This window comes from Giraffa tippelskirchi, chromosome 7 (genome assembly GCF_054371585.1).
Source record: "Giraffa tippelskirchi isolate mGirTip1 chromosome 7, T2T-mGirTip1v1.2.pri, whole genome shotgun sequence".
In the NCBI taxonomy this organism is placed as follows: domain Eukaryota; kingdom Metazoa; phylum Chordata; class Mammalia; order Artiodactyla; family Giraffidae; genus Giraffa; species Giraffa tippelskirchi.
Window position 1 is genome coordinate 78,144,411 of NC_137281.1, and position 22,842 is coordinate 78,167,252.

At 37.6% G+C, this 22,842-nt stretch overlaps 1 protein-coding gene across 13 annotated transcripts in view; it reads left to right on the plus strand.

Annotated features, from left to right (window-relative positions):
• ERO1A (endoplasmic reticulum oxidoreductase 1 alpha) overlaps window positions 1–22,842 on the plus strand; it is a 50,081-nt gene that overhangs the window by 9,195 nt on the left and 18,044 nt on the right. For 9 of the 13 annotated variants that reach the window (XM_081506073.1, XM_081506063.1, XM_081506070.1 and 6 more), the window contains exons 3-8: window positions 158–241; window positions 7,387–7,425; window positions 11,514–11,590; window positions 11,676–11,749; window positions 19,154–19,274; window positions 21,355–21,401. In XM_081506073.1, coding sequence (XP_081362199.1) covers window positions 158–241; window positions 7,387–7,425; window positions 11,514–11,590; window positions 11,676–11,749; window positions 19,154–19,274; window positions 21,355–21,401 — 442 coding nt within the window. Of the gene's footprint in view, window positions 1–157; window positions 242–7,386; window positions 7,426–11,513; window positions 11,591–11,675; window positions 11,750–12,261; window positions 12,269–13,312; window positions 13,320–18,724; window positions 18,750–19,153; window positions 19,275–21,354; window positions 21,402–22,842 lie in introns of all 13 variants that reach the window. The other 4 variants (XM_081506065.1, XM_081506068.1, XM_081506074.1 and 1 more) reach the window with 4 other exon arrangements.

The window sequence follows — 22,842 nt, forward strand, 5'->3', positions numbered from 1 at the left end:
ATTTATACCGTCGCTGAAACTTGACAACTGGTAAATGCATGAAGTAGAGTAATTGCAGCTGATAACATGACCAGGTTACAGTATCATAATTCAACATCTGTCTGTTACAATCTTGAGATTCTTATTTTTATAACTTTTCTCTAATTTTATTTTGCAGGTAAACCTGAGAAGGCCATGTCCTTTCTGGAATGATATCAGCCAGTGTGGAAGAAGGGATTGTGCTGTCAAGCCTTGTCACTCAGTAAGAACAATCTATTCATTTAAGAACTGTCACGTGTTTTTTGGAATAATTGCAATTTTTGAAAGGGTCCAATATAACTAAAATAATATTTGAATCTTTAGGTTAAATATAATGTTGTTTAAAATCAACATATTAAAACTCTAAACTTATGACTATAAAGCCTATTTTGAATTATTCTGTCTTCATAATAGTAGAATTTAGATTTTGTGGTTAATATAATCCATTGATTTATTACTGAGAGTAATAAAAGCTATTGTTCTTTTGGCTTGATATTTTTATTTATTTTTTATTGGCTGTCCCGGGTCTTCGTTGCTGTGCGGGCTTTCTCTAGTTGCAGCAAGTGGAGGCTACTTTCATTGTGGCACACAGGCTGCTCATTGTGGTGGCTTCTCCTTGTGGAGCACAGGCTCCAGGTACACTAACTTCCATAGTTGCAGAACACAGGCTCAGTAATTGAGGCTCGTGGGCTCTAGAGCATAAGCTCAGTAGTTGGAGTGCACAGGCTTAGCTGCTCCATGGCGTATGGGATCTTCCCAGACCAAGAATCAAACCCCTGTCTCCTGTGTTAGCAGGTAGATTCTTAACCAGTGGACCACCAGAGAAGTCCCTTTTGGCTTATTATTTGTTTTTCTTATGTCTTAACTAAAATTATGTATGTAGTATTAAAAAAATGAAATTTATTGAGGTACAAATGCAATCCTTTCCCTTTTCTGAGGATGTATTCATTTTCCTCCTTGGCAGGGAGTTGAACAAAACCACTGGCTTTTCTTAGGAGTTCCGAGAACATTAAAATTTGAAATATTCCACTCTGGAAGCAGAGAATTTTACCCTTTTCAATGAAAGCATTTTTTTCCTTTAAAAGTACATATTTTTATTTTACTTTTTTTTATTGAGATAAAATATATAAAACATAAAATTTACCATTTTATTTTAGCCATTTCTAAGTGCACAGTTTATTGGCATTAAATACATTCACACTGTTATGCAGCCATCACCACCATCCATCTCTAGAACTTTTTCATCTTTCTAAACTGAAACTTCTTGCTCATTAAACAATAAATTCCTATTCCTCCCTCCAGCCGTGGGAAGTCACTATTTTACTTTCCTTCTCTATGAATTTGACTACTCTAGGTACTTCATGTATAAGGGGAATCTTTATAATATTTGTTCTTTTGTGTCTGGCTTATTTCACTTAGCACATTTTCCAGGTTATCTATATTGGAGCATGTACTAGATTTTTATCTCTTTTAAAGACTGAATAATATTCCACTGTATGTGTGTACTACATTTGGTTTATCCATTCACCTGTTGATTGACTTTTGGGTTATTTTCACCTTCTGGCTCTTGTGAATAATACTGCTATGAACATGGATGTACAAATTATATGTCTGAATCCCTACTTTCAATTCTTTGGGGTATGTACCTAGAAATAGAATTGCTGGATCATTTAGTAATTCTTAGTTTAATTTTTTGAGCAACACGATGCTATCTTATGAATTTGGCAATAAGGAGTTTGTGATCTGAGCCACAGTCAGTTCCTGGTTTTGTTTTTTTATTGACTGTATAGAGCTTCTCCATCTTTCACTGCAAAGAATATAATCAATCTGATTTTGGTATTGACCCTCTGGTGATGTCCATGTGTATAGTATTCTCTCATGTTGTTGGAAGAGGGTGTTTGCTATGACCAGTGCATTCTCTTGGCAAAACTCTGTTAGCCTTTGCCCTGCTTCATTTTGTACTCCAAGGCAAAATTTGCCTGTTACTCCAGATATCTGTTGACTTCCTACTTTTGCATTCCAGTCCCCTGTAATAAAAAGGACATCTTTTCTGGGTGTTAGTTCTAGAAGGCCTTGTAGGTCTTCATGGAACTGTCAACTTCAGCTTCTTCAGCATTACTGGTTGGGGCAGAGACTTGGATTACTGTGATTTTGAATGGTTTGCCTTGCAAACAAAAAGAGATCATTCTGTCATCTTTGAGATTGCACCCAAGTACTGCATTTCGGACTCTTTTGTTGACTGAGGGCTACTCCATTTCTTCTAAGGGATTCCTGCCCACAGTAGTAGATATAACAAAGGTCCGTCTAGTCAAACCTATGGTTTTCCTGGTAGTCACATATGGATGTGAGAGTTGACTGTAAAGAAAGCTGAGCACTGAAGAATTGATGCTCTTGAACTGTGGTGTTGGAGAAGATGCTTGAGAGTCCCTTGGACTGCAAGCAGATCCAACCAGTCCATCCTAAAGGAAATCAGTCCTGAATATTCATTGGAAGGACTGATGTTGAAGCTGAAACTCCAATACTTTGGCCACCTGATGCGAAGAACCAACTCATTGGAAAAGACCCTGATGCTGGGAAAGATTGAAGGCGGGAGGAGAAGGGGTTGACAGAAGATGAGATGGTTGGATGGCATCACCAATGTGATGGACATGAGTTTGAGTGGGCTCTGGGAGTTGGTGATGGACAGGGAAGCCTGGCATGCTTCAGTCCAGGGATCGCAAAGAGTCAGACACGACTGAGTGACTGACCTGAACTGATGCTATCTTCTACAGTGACTGTACCATTTTACTTTCTCACTTGCAGTGTACAAGAGTTCCAGTTTCTCCACATCTTTGCTAACACAGGGGCTTCCCTGATGGCTCAGACATTAAAGAGTCTGCCTGCAGTGTGGGAGACCCAGGTTCGATCCCTGGGTTGAGAAGATCCCTTGGAGAAGGAAATGGCAGCCCACTCCAGTATTCTTGCCTGGAAAATACTGTGGATGGAAAAGCCTGGCAAGCTATAGTCCATGGGGTTGCAAAGAGTCAGACATGACTGAGTGACTTCACTAAAATTGCTAACACTTGCTATTTTCTGCATTTTTTTGGTGTTTTTTTTTTTTTTGATAATAGCCACCCTAATGGGTGTGAAGTGATAGTGTCGTTTTGAACAGTTTAATTGTATACATGTAAATATTGCTACATATACATGTCCAGTATGAGGAATACGGCAAATGTAAAGTGTTATTTATGAGTATTTTATCATTAGCTGAATGAAAAGCAAGTTTTTAGTTATTTTAATCTCATAGACACAGCATTTTGAAAAGTCAAGGGTTAACTTAGGAAATACATTATGTCACTATGATTAAAACATGAGCATATCATTAAAATGATATCAATTTAAATATTTCATTTTGTTTCATTGGTTCTAGTATTTATATTTAGTAATAGGGAAAGTATTTGAGGAAATTCAAATTTACCAAGTACTTTTTTTATATGGCTTTTTAAAATGCTAAAACTATGGTAGATTCTTATTAAAGACATTTAATTGCACTTGCTCATTAAATGGGGTATTATTAACATTAATCAGAACAAGCGGTTTGGCAATTATTGCAAATTTGAATCTCATCTTGAAACAGCATTACTTGTAATTATTTTAACACAGTGTAGAACTAGAGGTTGCCACCTTTAGAAGAAGATTGGAGAGGGCAGAAAAACCTGAGAGACACATAGCATAAAGTGATAGCTTATTGATTCCCAGGTTGACAGACTGACAGATGAAATCCATTTTACTGTAAATCCTAGAGAAAACAGCCAAGTTTAGCATTTAAGAAATGCTAAAACTTAAGACCTTCATTGGAAGGTCTGATGTTGAAGCTGAAACTCCAATACTTTGGCCACCTCATGCGAAGGGTTGACTCATTGGAAAAGACCCTAATGCTGGGTAGGATTGGGGGTGGGAGGAGAAGGGGACGACAGAGGATGAGATGGTTGGATGGCATCACCGACTCGATGAACATGGGTTTGGGTAGACTCCGGGAGTGGGTGATGGACAGGGAGGCCTGGCGTGCTGCAATTCATGGGGTCGCAAAGAGTCGGACACGACTGAGCGACTGAACTGAACTGAACTGAAAACTTAAGATGTTTATTGTCTGACTCGAGCCCACAGAAATGCTAAAATAAAGTAATTCGGTGAAAGCTAGCAATTTGTACTGAGAAACTGAGAGAACCTACTTATTTCACCTTCTGTAGAACTGGAGTCAAGTGCCTTTCATGCCAATACTCCCCCCCACCTCCCCCTTTTCTTTCCTTGAGCTGGGTTCTTGATGGAGAGAAGTCTTTTTTAAAAAAAGAGATATTTGGGCTTCCTTGGTGGTGCAGTGGTAAAGAGTCTGACTGCCAGTGCAGGAGATGTGGGTTCTATCCCTGGCTTGGGAAGTTCCCCTTGAGAAGGAAATGGCAACCCACTCCAGTATTCTTGCCTGGGAAATCCCATGGACAGAGGAGCCTGGCGGGCTACAGTCTATGGGGTCGCAAAAGAGTCGGACATGACTGAGCGACTAAACAACAACAACAACAGAAGATATTTATTCACCCCCAAAATATTCTTATATTTTAGTGTAGCAGAGGAGTGCCATAATTAGACTGAAGACTCAGAAAGATTATTAGTAGTATTGTGGAGAGTAGGGAGCGGAAGATGAGATGGAGAAGAGACTGGTGAAGGACTAGCAATTAGCAACTGAATGTAATTTTATTCAATAATGAATATTTTTGAGGGTCTACTATGTACCTGGACCTGGGTATGTAAGATGAGCACTTGTCATGACGAAGTACTGGAAGAGAAACACTAAGTGATCATTTCAATACAAATGTGATAAGCCAATAATAGATATGCTGAAGGTGTACACACAAGGAGCAGAGGAAAGGAAGGGTAGAGGAGAGAGACACCAAGAAGCTCCACTCCAAATGACAGCAAGGGAATGAGCCATTTTAATTCCTCTTAGGATAAGCCTGGTCTCAGTTCTAATAGTTCCTAAGTAGAGCAGTCTATCACAACTAAAGAGTGATTAGAAATAATTTAAAATAGTTTGAAATACTTGCTTCAGCCTAAATAATCAGCTGTCCCATCTAGCATTTATATTGTACATTACTGAAATCTTGACATCTCACTATTATATTCTTCATTGTGTATCTTAAAAGACATTGCAGGAATTGCCTGGCTGTCCAATGGTTAGGACTCCATTCTTGCACTGCTAAGGGCCCATGTTCAATCCCTGCTTGGGTAACTAACATCCCACAAGGCACATGGTGTGGCCAAAAGAAGAAAAAAAAAAGGACATTGCATCATGAATACAGTGCAATTATCACATGTGCAGTACATGTACAAGGTTAAACACAGCTAACTCACTACTATAGAAGGTCTGCTGATGTTTTGTTAATACCTTTTTGAGCTAAATGAGGAACCAAGACCAGTTTCTTTTTGTTAACACTTTGATTTCTTTTTTCAGTTCGTGTATATACTTGGTTAAGGTTATACTTTGGGACAAGGTGGAGATAGAAAAATAATAAAAAATTGAAATTCTTTTCTTCATACGGGGCTTCAATGGAGAAGGCAATGACAACCCATTCCAATATTCTTGCCTAGAGAATTCCATGGACAGACCTTGGGATTGCAAAGAGTTGGACACGACTGAGTGACTAACGCAACACAACAATGGGACTTTAAAATGCGCATCTTTTGATTTGCACCCCTGATTCCAGAGAATATTTGAATGAGGCAGATTGTTCATGGAGGCTGGACTCTCTCTGAGAGTTATTTATTACCTTTACAGTTAATCAGAATAATGTTCTTTCACTTCCATTACTAATTGGCCAATGTGAAAAAGAAAAACAATATTCAGTGTTGGTCCAGGAGTAAGAAATGAGCACTCTGGTGGTTAAGTCTTTTGGAGATTAATTAGAAAGATGTATCCAATAAAAATGGTACATATTCTTTGACCTAGCAATTCTACAAAAATTTTCACTTATAATTGGATAGATGTCCAAAGATGACCATAAAGCAGTACTGAATACTGTAAAAATGTCAGTTCTGAAATCAACCTATAAATTTGGCCTGGTTTATCATATGAAAAAATTAGAAACCATCTAAATATCTGGTCATAGGAAAAGACTATACATTGATCTAGTTCAAAGTCTAGATGAGTACACAGTAAAGTGTTCATCTCTGTATGGGTCTTTCCCTTTGGAGTCTATTTCAGGAATGCACTGAATATATTTAGCATTAGAATCGGACCCTGCAATTTACAGAGCTCTCTCACATGCTTCATTATCTCTACTCACAGCATCACTTTGAAGATAGGCAGATAGATCCTGGGTTATACAGTGGTCAACACAGAACTAAAAACTAGTACCATTTTCCTCTGAAAAGAACTAGAGTTCCTTAAAAAATGGTTGATTCCTAGACTGAAACAAGAAATATATAAGAGCCTGGAGTATCTTGTCATAACAGAAACAAAAAGTGCTGTTAAAGATTACTGGGGTAGGGACTTCCCGGTGGTCTGGTGGCTGAGATTTGCTCCCAATGCAGGGGACCTGGGTTTGGTTCCCTGGTTGGGGAACTAGATCCTGCATGTGGCAACTAAGGTTCGTGCACGCTGAAACAAAGATCCAGCGTGCCAGCAACTAACACCCGGCACAGCCAAATAAATAGAAATATTTTTTGAAAAAAGATTACTGGGGTAACATATAAAAGACACCAGTGCAGCTAAAGACACAGGCCACATAAAAAAGACACAGGCTAGCGCTTGGTTCATTGGAAGGTCTGATGTTGAAGCTGAAGCTCCAATACTTTGGCCACCTCATGCGAAGGGTTGACTCATTAGAAAAGACCCTAATGCTGGGTAGGATTGGGGGCAGGAGGAGAAGGGGACGACAGAGGATGAGATGGTTGGATGGCATCACCGACTCGATGAACATGGGTTTGGGTAGACTCCGGGAGTTGGTGATGGACAGGGAGGCCTGGCGTGCTGCAATTCATGGGGTCGCAGAGAGTCAGACACGACTGAGCGACTGAACTGAACTGAACTGAGCGCTTAGTCTCCTAGTGGTCAAATGTGGGACAGTTTGAGCATTAAGAAGAATGATGGCTAAGATTCTGTTTTTATATTTCCATGCTCTAATATGTCTAATAAATCCACAGCATAACTTATTGAATTTTTTGTTTATTTTTAAGAAATAATATAAAGACTGCCTAACTGTTCGCAGTTAAATATTAGCCTGTTAACTTCAGTCATTTGTTCTGTGAATTTTTCTTATAAATCATAGAACTATAAAATATTTTTTCAGAAGATAGACTAACTGTCATCTAAAAGCATTTAAAAATTTTTTTCAGGATGAAGTTCCTGATGGAATTAAGTCTGCAAGCTACAAGGTATGTGTATATACTTATTAATGTGTCTGCTGCTGCTGCTAAGTCGCTTCAGTCGTGTCTGACTCTGTGCGACCCCATAGACGACAGCCCACCAGGCTCCCCCGTCCCCAGGATTCTCCAGGCAAGAACACTGGAGTGGGTTGCCATTTCCTTCTCCAATGCATGAAAGTGAAAAGTGAAAGTGAAGTTGCTCTGTCATGTCTGACTCTTTGTGACCCCATGGACTGCAGCCTACCAGGCTCCTCCATCCATGGGATTCTCCAGGCAAGAGTACTGGAGTGGGGTGCCATTGCCTTCTCCAGATTATCATGTTAAGTGAAGTCAAACAGAGAAAGACAAATAGATGATACCACTTACTTGTGGAATCTAAAAAATGATACAGATGAACTTATTTACAAAACAGAAATAGATTCACAGACATAGAAAACAATTTTCGGTGACCAAAGAGGACAGCAGGGTGAGGAGAAAGACAGATTAGGAGTCTGGGGCTAACATGTTTGTGTGTGTGCTATTATTTTCATTCAGTTGATGGCTCAAAGTAAAATTTTCAGAAGTTCATTCTGTTAAAGCATTTGTCATTGAACTTTAATTCATTTAAAGTTCAAAATTGAAGATGAAGTATTTGTTTTGTGGGAATGATACACATATTAAATTTTGATGAAACAGTGTCCTGCTTCCCTGATGGTCCAGTGGCTAAGACTCCATGCTCCCAAGGCAGTGGGCCTGGGTTCAATCCCTAGTCAGGGAACTAGATCCCATACCCTGCAACTAAGAGTTTGCAAGCCGCAACTAAAGATCCCACACATTGCAACTAAGAGCTGGCACAGCCAAATAATAAAATATTAAGGAAAAAGAAACGACATCCTGGTAAATCAAGAAATGTCCTTACTAAATCAAGAAATCTTACTAAATCAGAACTGTAATTGGTTGAGGTACATACATAATTCATAATTGTATCCCGACATGCTGTGACATGTTACTACTTAAGATAGAAGTTACTACTTTTACCTATTTGACAATTACTATTGTCAAAATATATATATTTGTCAAAATATATATATTTGTCAAAATATATAGGAGATGCTGAAGGACAGGGAAGCCTAGTGTGCTGCAGTCCATGGGGTTGCAGAGTCGGACATGACTGAGCAACTGAACAACAAAAAAAGGATTTTGTATTTGTATATACACTAAGTAATGACTATGAAGTTTTTGGGATGAAGCTTATGCTGAATAAAATATTACTTTAGCATGGTAGTGGATTTTCTTTGCTCTCCATCATCAATCCAATTTTATAAATGTTTGAGCCTTTGAAGAACTATTTTGTTAAATAGACCAAGAATCCTTCATGGGTATTGATCATTTTTAAATAAATGAGCCCTCTAAATGTTGGTTGCATTTTCAAAATCAGTAGAGAATCATTATTCAAAGTATTGGTGGACTGCTTAAAGAAAAGAACAAAACAAATTTCAGCTTTTGAAGCTTTAGCAAGTTGTACTTATTATAACAAAGCTTGTAAACAAAGATCTGGATATTCATTGACATGAAAAGTAGGAAAGAACTGTACATATTAAGTGAAGAAAGCTCAAATGGTATACTAGATTAAATTCTGAAATTTTATAATTGTGTTTTGGAGATTCTCCCCTTGTGGGAAGAGTCTCCTCTTGATGAACCCTTGCTTTTAACTGGATAAATTTATATTCTGAGCTATGAGGGAAGCCCAAATTCTGACCTGAAATGGAATTAAACTAGGAAAGCTTACAATTTCATTTCTATTTAGCAAAACATTTAAAATAATTAAAAAATAAAGATAATTTATTTGATGATTTTTGTCTTAGAGTATTTATTAAAGAAATGTACTTAGAGGCAAAGAATAGAACTGTTAAAATATGTGGGCTAAAATATTTTCATATATTTACCTGTAGAAGTAATATTTTTCTCAGTTAAAGTGAAAGTGGCTCAGTCTTGTCCAACTCCTTGCAACCGCATGAACTGTAGTCTGCCAGGCTCCTCTGTCCATGGGGATTTTCCAGGCAAGAATACTGGAGTGGGTTGCCATTTCCTTCTCTAGGGTATCTTCCCAGTTTCAGGATCGAACTTGGGTCTCCTGCATTGCAGTCAGACTCCTCACCGACTGAGCCACGAGGGAAGTCTTCTCAGTTAAAAATTGTATTTTTGGAGAAGAGTCAGTTAAAAGTATGGATGATTTCAAATTAACCTTAAAATTAACTTTGAAGAAGATTGTGGGCAATTTTGTAAAACATTGAAAATAATAAGCATTTTAGAAAAATTATTTTTCTTCAGAAAAAATGCCAGTGACAGTTTTGAGACAGATGTGACTTACAAAACTGACTAAGTTATTAAATAGAAACTCAGAATAGTTATTTTCTTTAACTTACATTTTAATATTTAGGTAATCACAATAATAAAGTTAAACAACTTTTGCTTAAATATAGATAGGTATATTAAAATACATAAGTGTATGTTATCTTTTGAACAAATTTTGTTTACTTTTTGATAAGTATTTTTAACTTTTTTATTTTGAAATAATTTTTAACTTATTTAAAAGTTGCAAGATTAATATAAAGACATTTTGTACACTTTTTATAAACATTCACTAACTTTTAATATTTTGCCTCAACTGTCTTAGCATGCTTAAATACATAGAGTTTTCTAAACCATTTAAGAGTTATACGTCATATACCTTTACCCATTTATACTTAATTATGTATGTGTGAGGAGAAGGCAATGGCAACCCATTCCAGTACTCTTGCCTGGAAAATCCCATGGAAGGAGGAGCCTGGTGGGCTGCAGTCCATGGGGTTACTGAGAGTCGGAAACGACTGAGCGACTTCACTTTGACTTTTCACTTTCATGCATTGGAGAAGGAAATGGCAACCCACTCCAGTGTTTTTGCCTGGAGAATCCCAGGGACGGGGGAGCCTGGTGGGCTGCCGTCTCTGGGGTCGCACAGAGTCGGACACGACTGAAGCGACTTGGCAGCATGTATGTGTCAGCACGTGCTCAGTTGTGTCTGACTCTTTGCAACACCAAAGACTTCAGCCCTCCAGGCTCCTCTGTCCATGGTATTGCCTGGGCAAGAATACTGGAGTGGGTTGCCATTTCCTTCTCCAGGGGATCTTCCCAACCCAGGGATCGAACCTGTGTCTCCTGCATTGTAGACAGATGCTTTACCACTGAGCCACCAGAGAAGTCCTAATTATATATAAAAAAAAGAATTTTATTTTCGAAAGTAGTTTTTGAGTTGAATTGTCTTTAGGTCGACCAATGTGATGAAACAAATCATTTCAAACAATTATGTCATTTCAGTTATTTCAGTGTTCACTTTTATCCTCGAAAGAGTCCTTGTCTGGACAGTCATTTGTAAGATCATCCTTACAGTCAGTTTATATTTGTTGAGTGACTGGATTTGTGCTCTCCTGCTTCGGTGCCATCTTTAGCTGTATGGTAGTGATGCCTGGTGTGTTGTGAAGTCTAATGATCCATACTTCCTTCCCTTGTACACAGCAAGCAGAATACATATAGTGACTTTGACTTTGCAAAGAAATACAGTTGTTAAAGAATGTATTTTAAGCACCTAAAGATATTGGAGTACTTTTTATAAGACTTGGTAGCCTCCAGGGCATTTTTAGAATCGTGGTATTTAGAGTTGAAATAGATCGTGGACGCACAGGATCTAGCCCAACCACTTATTTTATGGAAAAGAAAACTGATGCTCACACTTAGGTCATTAGAAAAGTGGAACACTGCCCCATGACTCCTTGCCAACTGATTTCTTTAACCTCAAAGATTGTCTTAGTGGACATTTTGATAGTTGTTGGACTATAAACTATTCTTTATTTTGTAAACATAATAGTAAATTGTATTCTCCAACAAAACAAAGAGCAAAGCCTTTTACTTATATTTTAGCTTCAGGAGGAATGTGAGGCTTATTTTTTTTTTTTCTTGTTAAGTTTTGAAACCAAGGGGATGATGCTAGCTCTAAAAGAACTTCAAATTCCTTCGTCAGTCTTCTTAAAAATTTTTAAAATACAATCAATTGAATTTTATTTCTTTCCCTTTTGTTTTAGTATTCTGAAGAAGCCAATAATCTCATTGAAGAATGTGAGCAAGCTGAACGACTTGGAGCTGTGGATGAATCTCTGAGGTTTGGTGTTTTTTTGCAGTAGTATTTTATGCTTTTTCAGGTGAAATGTTAAGAAAAAGAATAACTCCATTTTCTTTGTTTAAAGTGAGGAAACACAGAAGGCTGTTCTTCAGTGGACCAAGCATGATGATTCCTCAGACAACTTCTGTGAAGCTGATGGTATAACATTTTTTATACTATCCATGTTAAGATTGTACCTAAGGAAAAATATTCTTTTGAAATAATTTAAAGAAAAAAACCCCTCAGTTTCTAACAGTTTGTCAGTTCCTCAAAAAGCTAAACACAGAATTACCATGTGACTTAACAGTCAACTCCTCAGCATTTACCCCCAAAAGATTGAAGACAGTAAAGCAGATACTTGTACATCCTGTTCACAGCAGCCTTATTTGCAACAGCCAAAAGGTGGAAACAACCCAAGTATACATCAGCAGATGAATGTATAAACGCAGTGTAGTATATACATACAATGGAATGCTATTTAGCCATAAAAAGAAATGAAGTTCTGATACATGCTGCAATATGGATAAACACTGACAACATTAGGCTAAATGAAATAAGCCAGGTGCAAAAGGACAAGTGTCCTATGACCCCGCTTACATGATATATCTAGAATAGGCAAACTGATACAGGCAGGAAGTGGTTTTAAGTTACCAGGAGTTAGCAGGAAGGAGAGTGGGAGTTATTGCTTAATGGTTACAGTCTCTGAAATCATAGGAAAGTTTGGAAACAGTGATGATGGTTGCACAACATTGTGAATATAATTAATGCCACTGAATTGTAGTCTTAAACATGGTTAAAATGGCAAATTTCATGTTGCGTACATTTTACCACAATAAAACAATTTAAAAAGAAAACCCAGTTTCTGAAAAAAATTCACCTCCTGAGTTTGCAGTTCTCTGTACTTAGTAATATATATATTTAACTTTTGTACCCTGCTTTGTTATATTGACCTTGGATTGTTAAATATTTTTCTTAATGATGATTTGTGTTGTTTTTTGGAAAGAAAATAATGAACCATGAATTATGTCTGTGACATTTAAATAAAACCAAGCCAGAGGTCTGGTACGATTAAAATCTAGGAGTCCTAGAACACATTAGAACCATTTGATTTATGGATTTTTTAAATTAGATTTATAGATTCTCCCAGCCTTCCATTGTTTTTTTTTAGTATCTGCTTTTTTGTAAGTTTACTTGTTAGCATTTTAATTGGCTAAACAAAATTAAACTGAGTTGAGTTTTTGTATCCTTCTTTGCTTCTTTTGGAACAGACTAATGATCTTTTAAAAAAAATCAGTGAAAAGAATGATATAGATCATTTTAATTATAAGCAAAAGATGAATTTGAAACACCCCCCCACCCAAAAAAAAAGGGAAAAGAAAAAGTACTCATTTTTGATTTGTGGCTTCATTTTGGGGAAAAAAGTTACATAAACTTTACTTAATGAAAACCATGATCATATTTTAGCAGATACATATCTGCAATCCATTGTTTCTAATTCCCAAATCTGAAACTTTGAAAAATGACTATTTTTCTCCTTAAATTTAGTGCAGATTCACTCAATGTGAATATTCATGTTTTTTTACTACAGAAATATTTATGTGTTTGATTAAAGGTTGCTGCCCCAGTCTCTGCTGGAATAATATTCAACATATGTTGCATGTGCTGTATTACTGTTCTAAAATCTGAAAAGTTCTGAATTTCAAATCACATTTGGGCCCAAAGGTGTTGGGTAAAGAACTGTGGACATATACCTAGTGTTAGGCCAATAAGGAAAGGATGATAAAATGCTCTCCCAACCCTAACTTTGCCATCTTTTCTGCAAGGATTCTTTGGCCTAAACATTGCTATGTGAGATAAAATTCACCTTGTAACATCACAACTTATATATTTTTTAGGCCTGCAGTATTAGAGAAAGAATGGGAATACCTTTACCAAATCATCCTTTTAAAGCTACATGCTTACTTTTGTGTCACAAATCAGTAATTCACTCCGTATATGATGGAGTTCTGTTATCTTGGCTGAATAACTTGTCCACATATATTTGTTTCTTCTCTTACAGGAGGGTGAATATTTTTTTTTCAAAAGGACAGCTTTGTAAGAAATAAATAATGTATGTAATGGTAGGTAGAGGATAGGTATTTTGTAAGTCTTTTTTTTTCATATATTATTTTTATTTTTCTTATAACAAGTTTATAAGGTAAGCATTTGTCTTACGTAGGACTTGGTTGTTTTTTTTTTATAGCCTTTCAATATTTTATTTTTTTAAATTAATTAATTTATTTTAATTGGAGGCTAATTACTTTATAATATTATAGTGGTTTTTGCCATACATTGACATGAATCAGCCATGGGTGTACATGTGTTCCCCATCCTGAACCCCCTTCCCAACTCCCTCCCCATCCCATCCCTCAGGGTCATCCCAGTGCACCAGCCCTGAGCACTCTGTCTCATGCATCGAACCTGGACTGGCAATCTGTTTCACATATGATAATATACATGTTTCAATGCTATTGTCTCGAATCATTCCACCCTCGCCTTCTCCTACAGAGTCCAAAAAGACTGTTCTTTACTTCTCTGTCTCTTTTGCTGTCTCGCATATAGGGTTACCATCTTTCTAAATTCTATATATATGCATGAGTATACCGTATTGGTGTTTTTTTTTTCTGTCTTACTTCACTCTGTATAATAGGCTTCAGTTTCATCCACTTCATTAGTACTGATTCAAATGCATTCTTTTTAATGGCTGAGTAATATTCCATTGTGTATATGTACCACAGCTTTCTTCTCCATTCGTCTGCCAGTGGACATCTAGGTTGCTTCCATGTCCTGGCTATTGTAAACGGTGCTGTGATGAACATTGGGATACACACATGTCTTTCAACTCTCGTTTCCTCGGTGTGTATGCCCAGCGGTGGGATTGCTGGGTCGTATAACAGTTCATCTCACATGCTAGTAAAGTAGTGCCCAAAATTCTCCAAGCCAGGCTTCAGCAATACGTGAACCGTGAACTTCCAGATGTTCAAGCTGGATTTAGAACAGGCAGAGGAATCGGAGATCAAATTGCCAACATCTGCTGGATCATCAAAAAGCAAGAGAGTTCCAGTAAAACATCTATTTCTGCTTTATTGACTATGCCAAAGCCTTTGACTGTGTGGATCACAATAAACTGTGGAAAATTCTGAAAGAGATGGGAGTACCAGACCACCTGACCTGTCTGTTGAGAAACCTGTATTCAGGTCAGGAAGCAACAGTTAGAACTGGACATGGAACAACAGACTGGCTCCAAATAGGAAAAGGAGTATATTGTCACCCTGCTTATTTAACTTATATGCAGAGTACATCATGAGAAATGCTGGGCTGGAAGAAGCACAAGCTGGAATCAAGATTGCCGGGAGAAATATCAATAACCTCAAATATGCAGATGACACCACCCTTATGGCAGAAAGTGAAGAGGAACTAAAAAGCCTCCTGATGAAAGTGAAAGAGGAGAGTAAAAAGTTGGCTTAAAGCTCAACATTCAGAAAACTAAGATCATGGCATCTGGTCCCATCACTTCATGGCAAATAGATGGGGAAACAATGGAAACAGAGACTTTATTTATTTGGGCTCCAAAATGACTGCAGATGGTGATTGCAGCCATGAAATTAAACGACGCTTACTCCTTGGAAGGAAAGTTATGACCAACCTAGATAGCATATTAAAAAGCAGAGACATTCCTTTGCCAACAAAGGTCCGTCTAGTGAAGGCTAAGGTTTTTCCAGTAGTCATGTATGGATGTGAGAGTTGGACTGTGAAGAAAACTGAGTGCTGAAGAATTGATGCTTTTGAACTGTGGTGTTGGAGAAGACTCTTGAGAGTCCCTTGGACTGCAAGGAGATCCAACCAGTCCATCCTAAAGGAGATCAGTCCTGAGTGTTCATTGGAAGCACTGATGTTGAAGCTGAAACTCCAATACTTTGGCCACCTCATGTGAAGAGTTGACTCATTGGAAAAGACACTGATGCTGGGAAGGCTGGAGAAGGCAATGGCACCCCACTCCAGTACTCTTGCCTGGAAAATCCCATGGATGGAGGGGCCCTGTGGGCTGCAGTCCAGGGTGTCGCTAAGAGTGGGACATGACTGAGCAACTTCACTTTCACTTTTCGCTTTCATGCATTGGAGAAGGAAACGGCAACCCACTCCAGTGTTGTTGCCTGGAGAATCCCAGGGACGGGGGAGCCTGGTGGGCTGCCGTCTATGAGGTCGCACAGAGTTGGACACGACTGAAGCAACTTAGCAGCAGCAGCAGCTGGGAAGGATTGAGGGCAGGAGGAGAAGGGGACGACAGAGGATGAGATGGCTGGATGGCATCACCGACTCAATGGACATGGGTTTTGGTGGACTCCGGGAGTTGGTGATGGACAGGGAGGCCTGGCGTGCTTCAATTCATGGGGTCACAAAGAGTCAGACATGACTGAGTGACTGAACTGAACTGAACTGATAGCAGTTCAGTTCACTGGAAAAACTATTTCCAGTTTTTTAAGGAATCTCCACACTGTTCTCCATAGTGGCTGTACTAATTTGCATTCCCACCAACAGTGTAAGAGGGTTCCCTTTTCTCCATACCCTCTCCAGCATTTATTGTTTGTAGACTTTTGGATAGCAGCCATTCTGACTGGTGTGAGATGGTACCTCACTGGGTTTTGATTTGCATTTCTCTGATAATGAGTGACGTGGGGCATCTTTTCATGTGTTTGTTAGCCATCTGTATGTCTTCTTTGGAGAAATGTCTGTTTAGTTCTTTGGCCCATTGTTTGATTGGGTTGTTTATTTTTCTGGAATTGAGCTGCAGGAGTTGCTTGTATATTTTTGAGATTAATTCTTTGTCTGTTGGTTCGTTTGCTATTATTTTCTCCCATTCTGAAGGCTATCTTTTCACCTTGCTTATAGTTTCCTTTGTTGTGCAAAAGCTTTTAAGTTTAATTAGGTCCCATTTGTTTATTTTTGCTTTTATTTCCAATATTCTGGGAGGTGGGTCATAGAGGATCCTGCTGTGATTTATGTCAGAGAGTGTTTTGTGTATGTTTTCCTCTAGGAGTTTTATAGTTTCTGGTCTTACGTTTAGATCTTTAATCCATTTTTAGTTTATTTTTGTGTATGGTGTTAGGAAGTGTTCTAGTTTCATTCTTTTACAAGTGGTTGACCAGTTTTCCCAGCACCACTTGTTAAAGAGATTGTTTTTTCTCCATTGTATATTCTTGCCTCCTTTGTCGAAGATAAGGTGTCCATAGGTGCATGGATTTATCTCTGGGCTTTCTATTTTGTTCCACTGATCTATATTTCTATCTTTGTGCCAGTACCATAGTGTCTTGATGACTGTAGCTTTGTAGTAGAGCCTGAAGTCAGGCAGGTTGATTCCTCCAGTTCCATTCTTCTTTCTCAAGATTGATTTGGCTATTTGAGGTTTTTTGTATTTCCATACAAATTGTGAAATTATTTGTTCTAGTTCTGTGAAAAATACCATTGGTAGCTTGATAGGGATTGCATTGAATCTATAGATTGCTTTGTGTAGTATACTCATTTTCACTATATTGATTCTTCCAATCCATGAACACAGTATATTTCTCCATCTATTTGTGTCATCTTTGATTTCTTTCGTCAGTGTTTTATAGTTTTCTATATATAGGTCTTTTGTTTCTTTAGGTAGATTTATTCCTAAGTATTTTATTCTTTTCATTGCAATGGTGAATGGTATTGTTTCCTTAATTTCTCTTTCTGTTTTCTCATTGTTAGTGTATAGGAATGCAAGGGATTTCTGTGTGCTAATTTTATATCCTGCAACTTTACTATATTCATTGATTAGCTCTAGTAATTTTCTGGTGGAGTCTTGAGGGTTTTCTATGTAGAGGATCATGTCATCTGCAAACAGTGAGAGTTTTACTTCTTCTTTTCCAATCTGGATTCCTTTTATTTCTTTTTCTTCTCTGATTGCTGTGGCTAAAACTTTCAAAACTTGTTGAATAGTACTGATGAGAGTAGGCACCCTTGTCTTGTTCCTCACTTTAGGGGAAATGCTTTCAGTTTTTCACCATTGAGGATAATGGCATCCGGTCCCATCACTTCATGGCAAATAGATGGGGAAACAGTGGAAACAGTGGCTGACTTAATTTTTCTGGGCTCCAAAATCACAGCAGATGGTGATTGCAGCCATGAAATTAAAAGACGCTTGCTCCTTGGAAGGAAAGTTATGACCAACCTAGATAGCATATTAAAAAACAGAGACATTACTTTGCCAACAAAGGTCCATCTAGTCAAGGCTAAGGTTTTTTCAGTAGTCATGTATGGATGTGAGAGTTGGACTGTAAAGAAAGCTGAGCACAGAAGAATTGATGCTTTTGAACTGTGGTGTTGGAGAAGACTCTTGAGAGTCCCTTGGACTGCAAGGAGATCCAACCAGTCCATCCTAAAGGAGATCAGTCCTGAGTGTTCATTGGAAGGACTGATGTTGAAGCTGAAACTCCAGTACTTTGGCCACCTGATGCAAAGAGCTGACTCATCGGAAAAGACCCTGATGCTGGGAAAGATTGAGGGCAGGAGGAGAAGGGGACAATAGAGAATGAGATGGCTGGATGGCATCACTGACTCGATGGACATGGGTTTGGGTGGACTCCAGGAGTTGGTGATGGACAGGGAGGCCTGTCCCTGGTGTGCTGTGGTTCATGGAGTCGCAAAGAGTCAGACACGACTGAGTGACTGATCTGAACTAAACACTATGAGTATTACACCCATTTTACAAATGAGGGCACCGAGGCATAGAGAATTTACATGACTTGCTCAGGGTTTCAAAGTCAAAAAGTAGTAGGTTGTTTATTGTTCTGCCGCTCAGTTGTGTCCAGCTCTTTTCGACCCCATGGACTACATCATGCCAGACTTCCCTGTCCCTGGCTCCTAGAGTTTGCTCAAACTCATGTCCTTTGGGTCGATGATGCCATCCAATCATCTCATCCAGGTACTCTGGCTCCAGAGCCTGTGCTCTGCTCTGTTGGACATTTAGGGTACTTCTAATTTTCCCTTTTATAAATATACCGATACAAATATCATCCTGCTTTTAATTTTTTGCATATTTAGGCTTATACGTTTGGGACAGCTTTGTAGTGGTCATGTAAAAAGAAAGTATTTGGTAACAAAATGTGTGGTACTGATATGTCGTCATTTACCTCTGTTACTTATGAACTGCTTGTGGTTAATGTGATGGGAAATGTACATATATTCTTTGCCTGGATAGCTTACTGGAATCGAATTACTATATTCCTTCAATTCTGTAATTCACATATTCCTTTTTTTTTTTTTTTTTTTTACCTTTATAAAACCAGGATACTTTTGCCACTGGTGTGTAATTTAATGTGGATGGTTTTGTTCCTTCTTCCTTTCCCTTATATTTTTCTCCTAAAAAGGTGTTTTTAAGTCCCAAATGCATTGTTAACATTTGTGGTGCCTTAGAATCAATGGAATACAGTCTGTCATACTAGCTTTTTAAGGTAACTGAAAAAAATAACGATTATTATAAAACATTTTGTTTTACAGATATACAGTCTCCTGATGCTGAGTATGTCGATTTGCTCCTTAATCCCGAGCGCTACACAGGTTACAAGGGACCAGATGCTTGGAAGATATGGAATGTCATCTATGAAGAAAACTGTTTTAAGTATGTGTCATTTTCCTTTCAAAATTTCTGAAAGACGTGCTTATTTCTCTTTATAAACAAACAGAATCATAATGACTTAAAATTGCAAATCAAGTTCACTTTATTAAAGGATGTATTTGGACATAGTAACATACTCATTCATTAATCCAGTTTCCCTCTGGGGAAACATGTAGATATGCATTTCAACAAATACTTCTTTCTTTTTTAAAAGACTTAGAATAGAATTAGACTTTTATGGGAGTGTTGCAGGCATTTCTCAAATGCTCCTTAAGTGGGTTATAGAATCTCAGGTGAGCTAACCTAGAGCCAGAGAGATGATATAGTTAGTGCAGGGAATAAATTAGGATATATAGCTGCATATTCTTTTCGGTGCTCTATACACCTCTTTTTTTTGTTGCTGCGGTTATTTTACCTGCTTTCAAATTAAAGTTAAGTTCTTTTCAGAGAATAATTATAAATAAGTAATATTTGAGCACTCATGATATGCCAGTTGTTGTGTTAAATATAAACATTGTCTTCCTTAGTCCTTGTAACAGCTCTGTAGTCATCACTGTAGTGTTGTAGTCATCACTGTTTACAGATGGGGAAACTGACACTTGGAAAGGTTAAGTGATTTGTCTAGTGTCAAAGACAGAGTAAGTGGAAGAACCCTCTTCCTCCTCCTACTGACTACAATGGAAGCTGTCAGTGTGAACAGTGGGAGACTGAGACATGCTTCAGGTTTACCCCCTTGTAAGCCTCTAGGCTGTAAACAGGGTACTTACTGGGTTTTGGAAGGGATGTGTGTGTGCACATGGGTGTTATGCTGTCTCAGAGATGGGGATAATTCTTGGAAAATTTCTGGAGTTCCCAAATGTGGCAAAAACACTTTTCACTTTTTGTGTCAAATATAAGCATTTGAGATCAGCAGTTTCTTTTTTTGACTTGCAGAATTTCTACAATTTAGAAAGTGGAGAGTTTTCATTATTTACTCATTTCTGCCATGTGTTTCATTTAAATTCTCTGGACTCTTATTAGGAATGTTTGATTTACAGAGTTTATTGACTTACTTTAGAGGTTTTTTCCTAATTTTTTTATATAAACTAAAGTAGAGCCCAGCTAAAGCATTTGTTAGATTTTGTATTAGTTATTAGTTATTATTTCCTAATTGATTTATATCATTGTCCACATAATATTTCTAAAATATAAATAATGTATTAAACTTGACTATGTTAAAATATAGCTTACTTGTTCTGTTCTCAAAGTGTCTCAAGTTGTGCAATTGTAAAAGAAATAAAGTACATTAAAATGATCTCTATACTCTAGTAGTGATACTAATGAATTTAATTTGGGATTTAAAAACATTTTAGTGACATTACTCTCTTTTTTCTTATTAAATACTTATTAAAAACCATCTTTATTGAAATTATAACAAACTTGATGGCCACAGAGCAAATTGATAGACTTAAAATTATCAAAGTGGAAAATAATCTAACCACACTGTTTTTATCCATTTTTATTTTAGCGCTTGTGTTGAGTATTTGCCTTTTTTTCCTGCTTGTCTTTGAAATGAGTGTATTTTATGGCATACACATGTATATAACATATATAAAAATACGTTAGTAACTGGGAGAAGAGCTTGACTGGTGTTTTTTTTCTTTCTTTGTTTGAAGAAATGATTATGAAATGACTTTTTGGCTGCTACAGTGGGAAAAGATCAGAAACTTATCACTAAAACAAATAACCATCCTCCCTTATAGCAGTTAGAAAAAAATAAATATTTTATAAGGTCAGTAAAACAGTTTGATTTTAGATATAGTTACTAACCAATGCAGGAGACATAAGAGATGCGGTTCAATTCCTGGGTCAGGAAGATCCCCTGGAGGAGGACATGGCAACCCACTCCAGTATTCTTGCCTGGAGAGTCCCATGAGCGGAGCCTGTCGGGCTATAGTCCATGGGGTTGCAAAGATTCAGACACAACTGAAGTGACTGAGCACACATGCACGAAAACTTTCTGAGGTAATTTCACTTTTACTTAACTAATTATAGCATGATGGATGACATATTTATGTTTTATACTCTAATTTTTTGTTTCTAGGCCACAGACAATTAAAAGACCTTTAAATCCTTTGGCTTCTGGTCAAGGTGAGTTATTTATTTGCACTGTTATTTATCAGCTAGTGAACTTTGGTTAGAACAAAGGAGGAGGCAAGATAAAAATTGGAAGGAGCATTTGAGATCATATATTCCTGTTTTCACAGAAGTTATGCCTCATTCTTGCAGAGAAATTGGTGTTGAAAATATTTACACTTCAGTAAGGAATATTTTTGTAATGAATTTAGACTATTATAGGATGAAGTTTAAATTATACATTTTTTATATATTTTTGCAGGGTGTGTGTGTTCAGGCTTTCAATTGTTTTTACTCATCTTTTAGTTCAATGAATATCCAAAAAACTTCTGCCTCACATCTTCCTAAAACTTGAAATTATTGTATATCTTGGGAGTCTGATTTCAAATTCAGTTGGCTTTATATCTCATTAACATTTTCCATTTTCTGCTTTTACTCAGGGTCTGGCTTAAATGCTTCCTTGCCCACCCCATCAGTTTCTCTGATCCCCCCTAACTGGCAGTAATCTCTTTCTCCTCATAAAATGATCTTATGTATTATTTTGTTCCTCTTTCAGCTCTCTCCACTTGCTAGCATTATTTTACTACTATTTATGTATCTATCGGCTTCCCAAGTGGTGCAGTGGTAAAGAATCCGCCTGCCACGCAGGAGACTCGGGTTCAGTCCCTGGGTCGAAAGACCCCCTGGAGAAGGGAATGGCAACCCACTCCAGTATTCTTGCCTGAGAAATCCCATGGACAGAGGAGCCTGGCGGGCTACAGTCCATGGGGTCGCAAAGAGTCAGGCACAACTGAGTGACTAAACCACCGCCACCGCCACCATCTATCTATTGATCTACCCGAGTACTTTGGACATATGAGTAGCATTTATTGGTTTCATCCCTTAGTAAAGAGCCTGAAACATAATAGATGGAATAGTTAAATGATCAGTGAAAATCACCCTCCTCATTTATGGTCTTGTCTACAGTAGTGAAAATCACTTGTTCCTTCAACAAATGATTATCCACTATTTACTATGTGTTAGGCACTGGATAGGTGCAGAGGGGATGTAAAATTGAAAGTCACAAACCTTGCCCAGTCTATAATAGGCAGAACAGTTTGTTGAATAAATCATTTCAAGTGTATGATTTCAGGCTTTTTCTCTAGGAAATACATATCCGTGTTTTCTGAATATATGCTTACTGATGAATTCCTTGATGTATTTTTAGCAAATGTGGAATAGTTTTCATTTTTTAAATTTATTTGAAAAACTGCTGATCTCATAGAGTCAACAAACATAAATTTACTTCTGGAAAGCAGTGAGATTGCATCATTCCATAAATGTTGGCAGACTAGTCATTCTTAGGTTAGAAATGAAAGAATGTCTTTAAACACAGCTTTTGATTTATATGGAGTCAAATATGGTACTCAGTGGAAACTATTGATTTAATATCAGATGAGATGCAAATTCCTAGGCA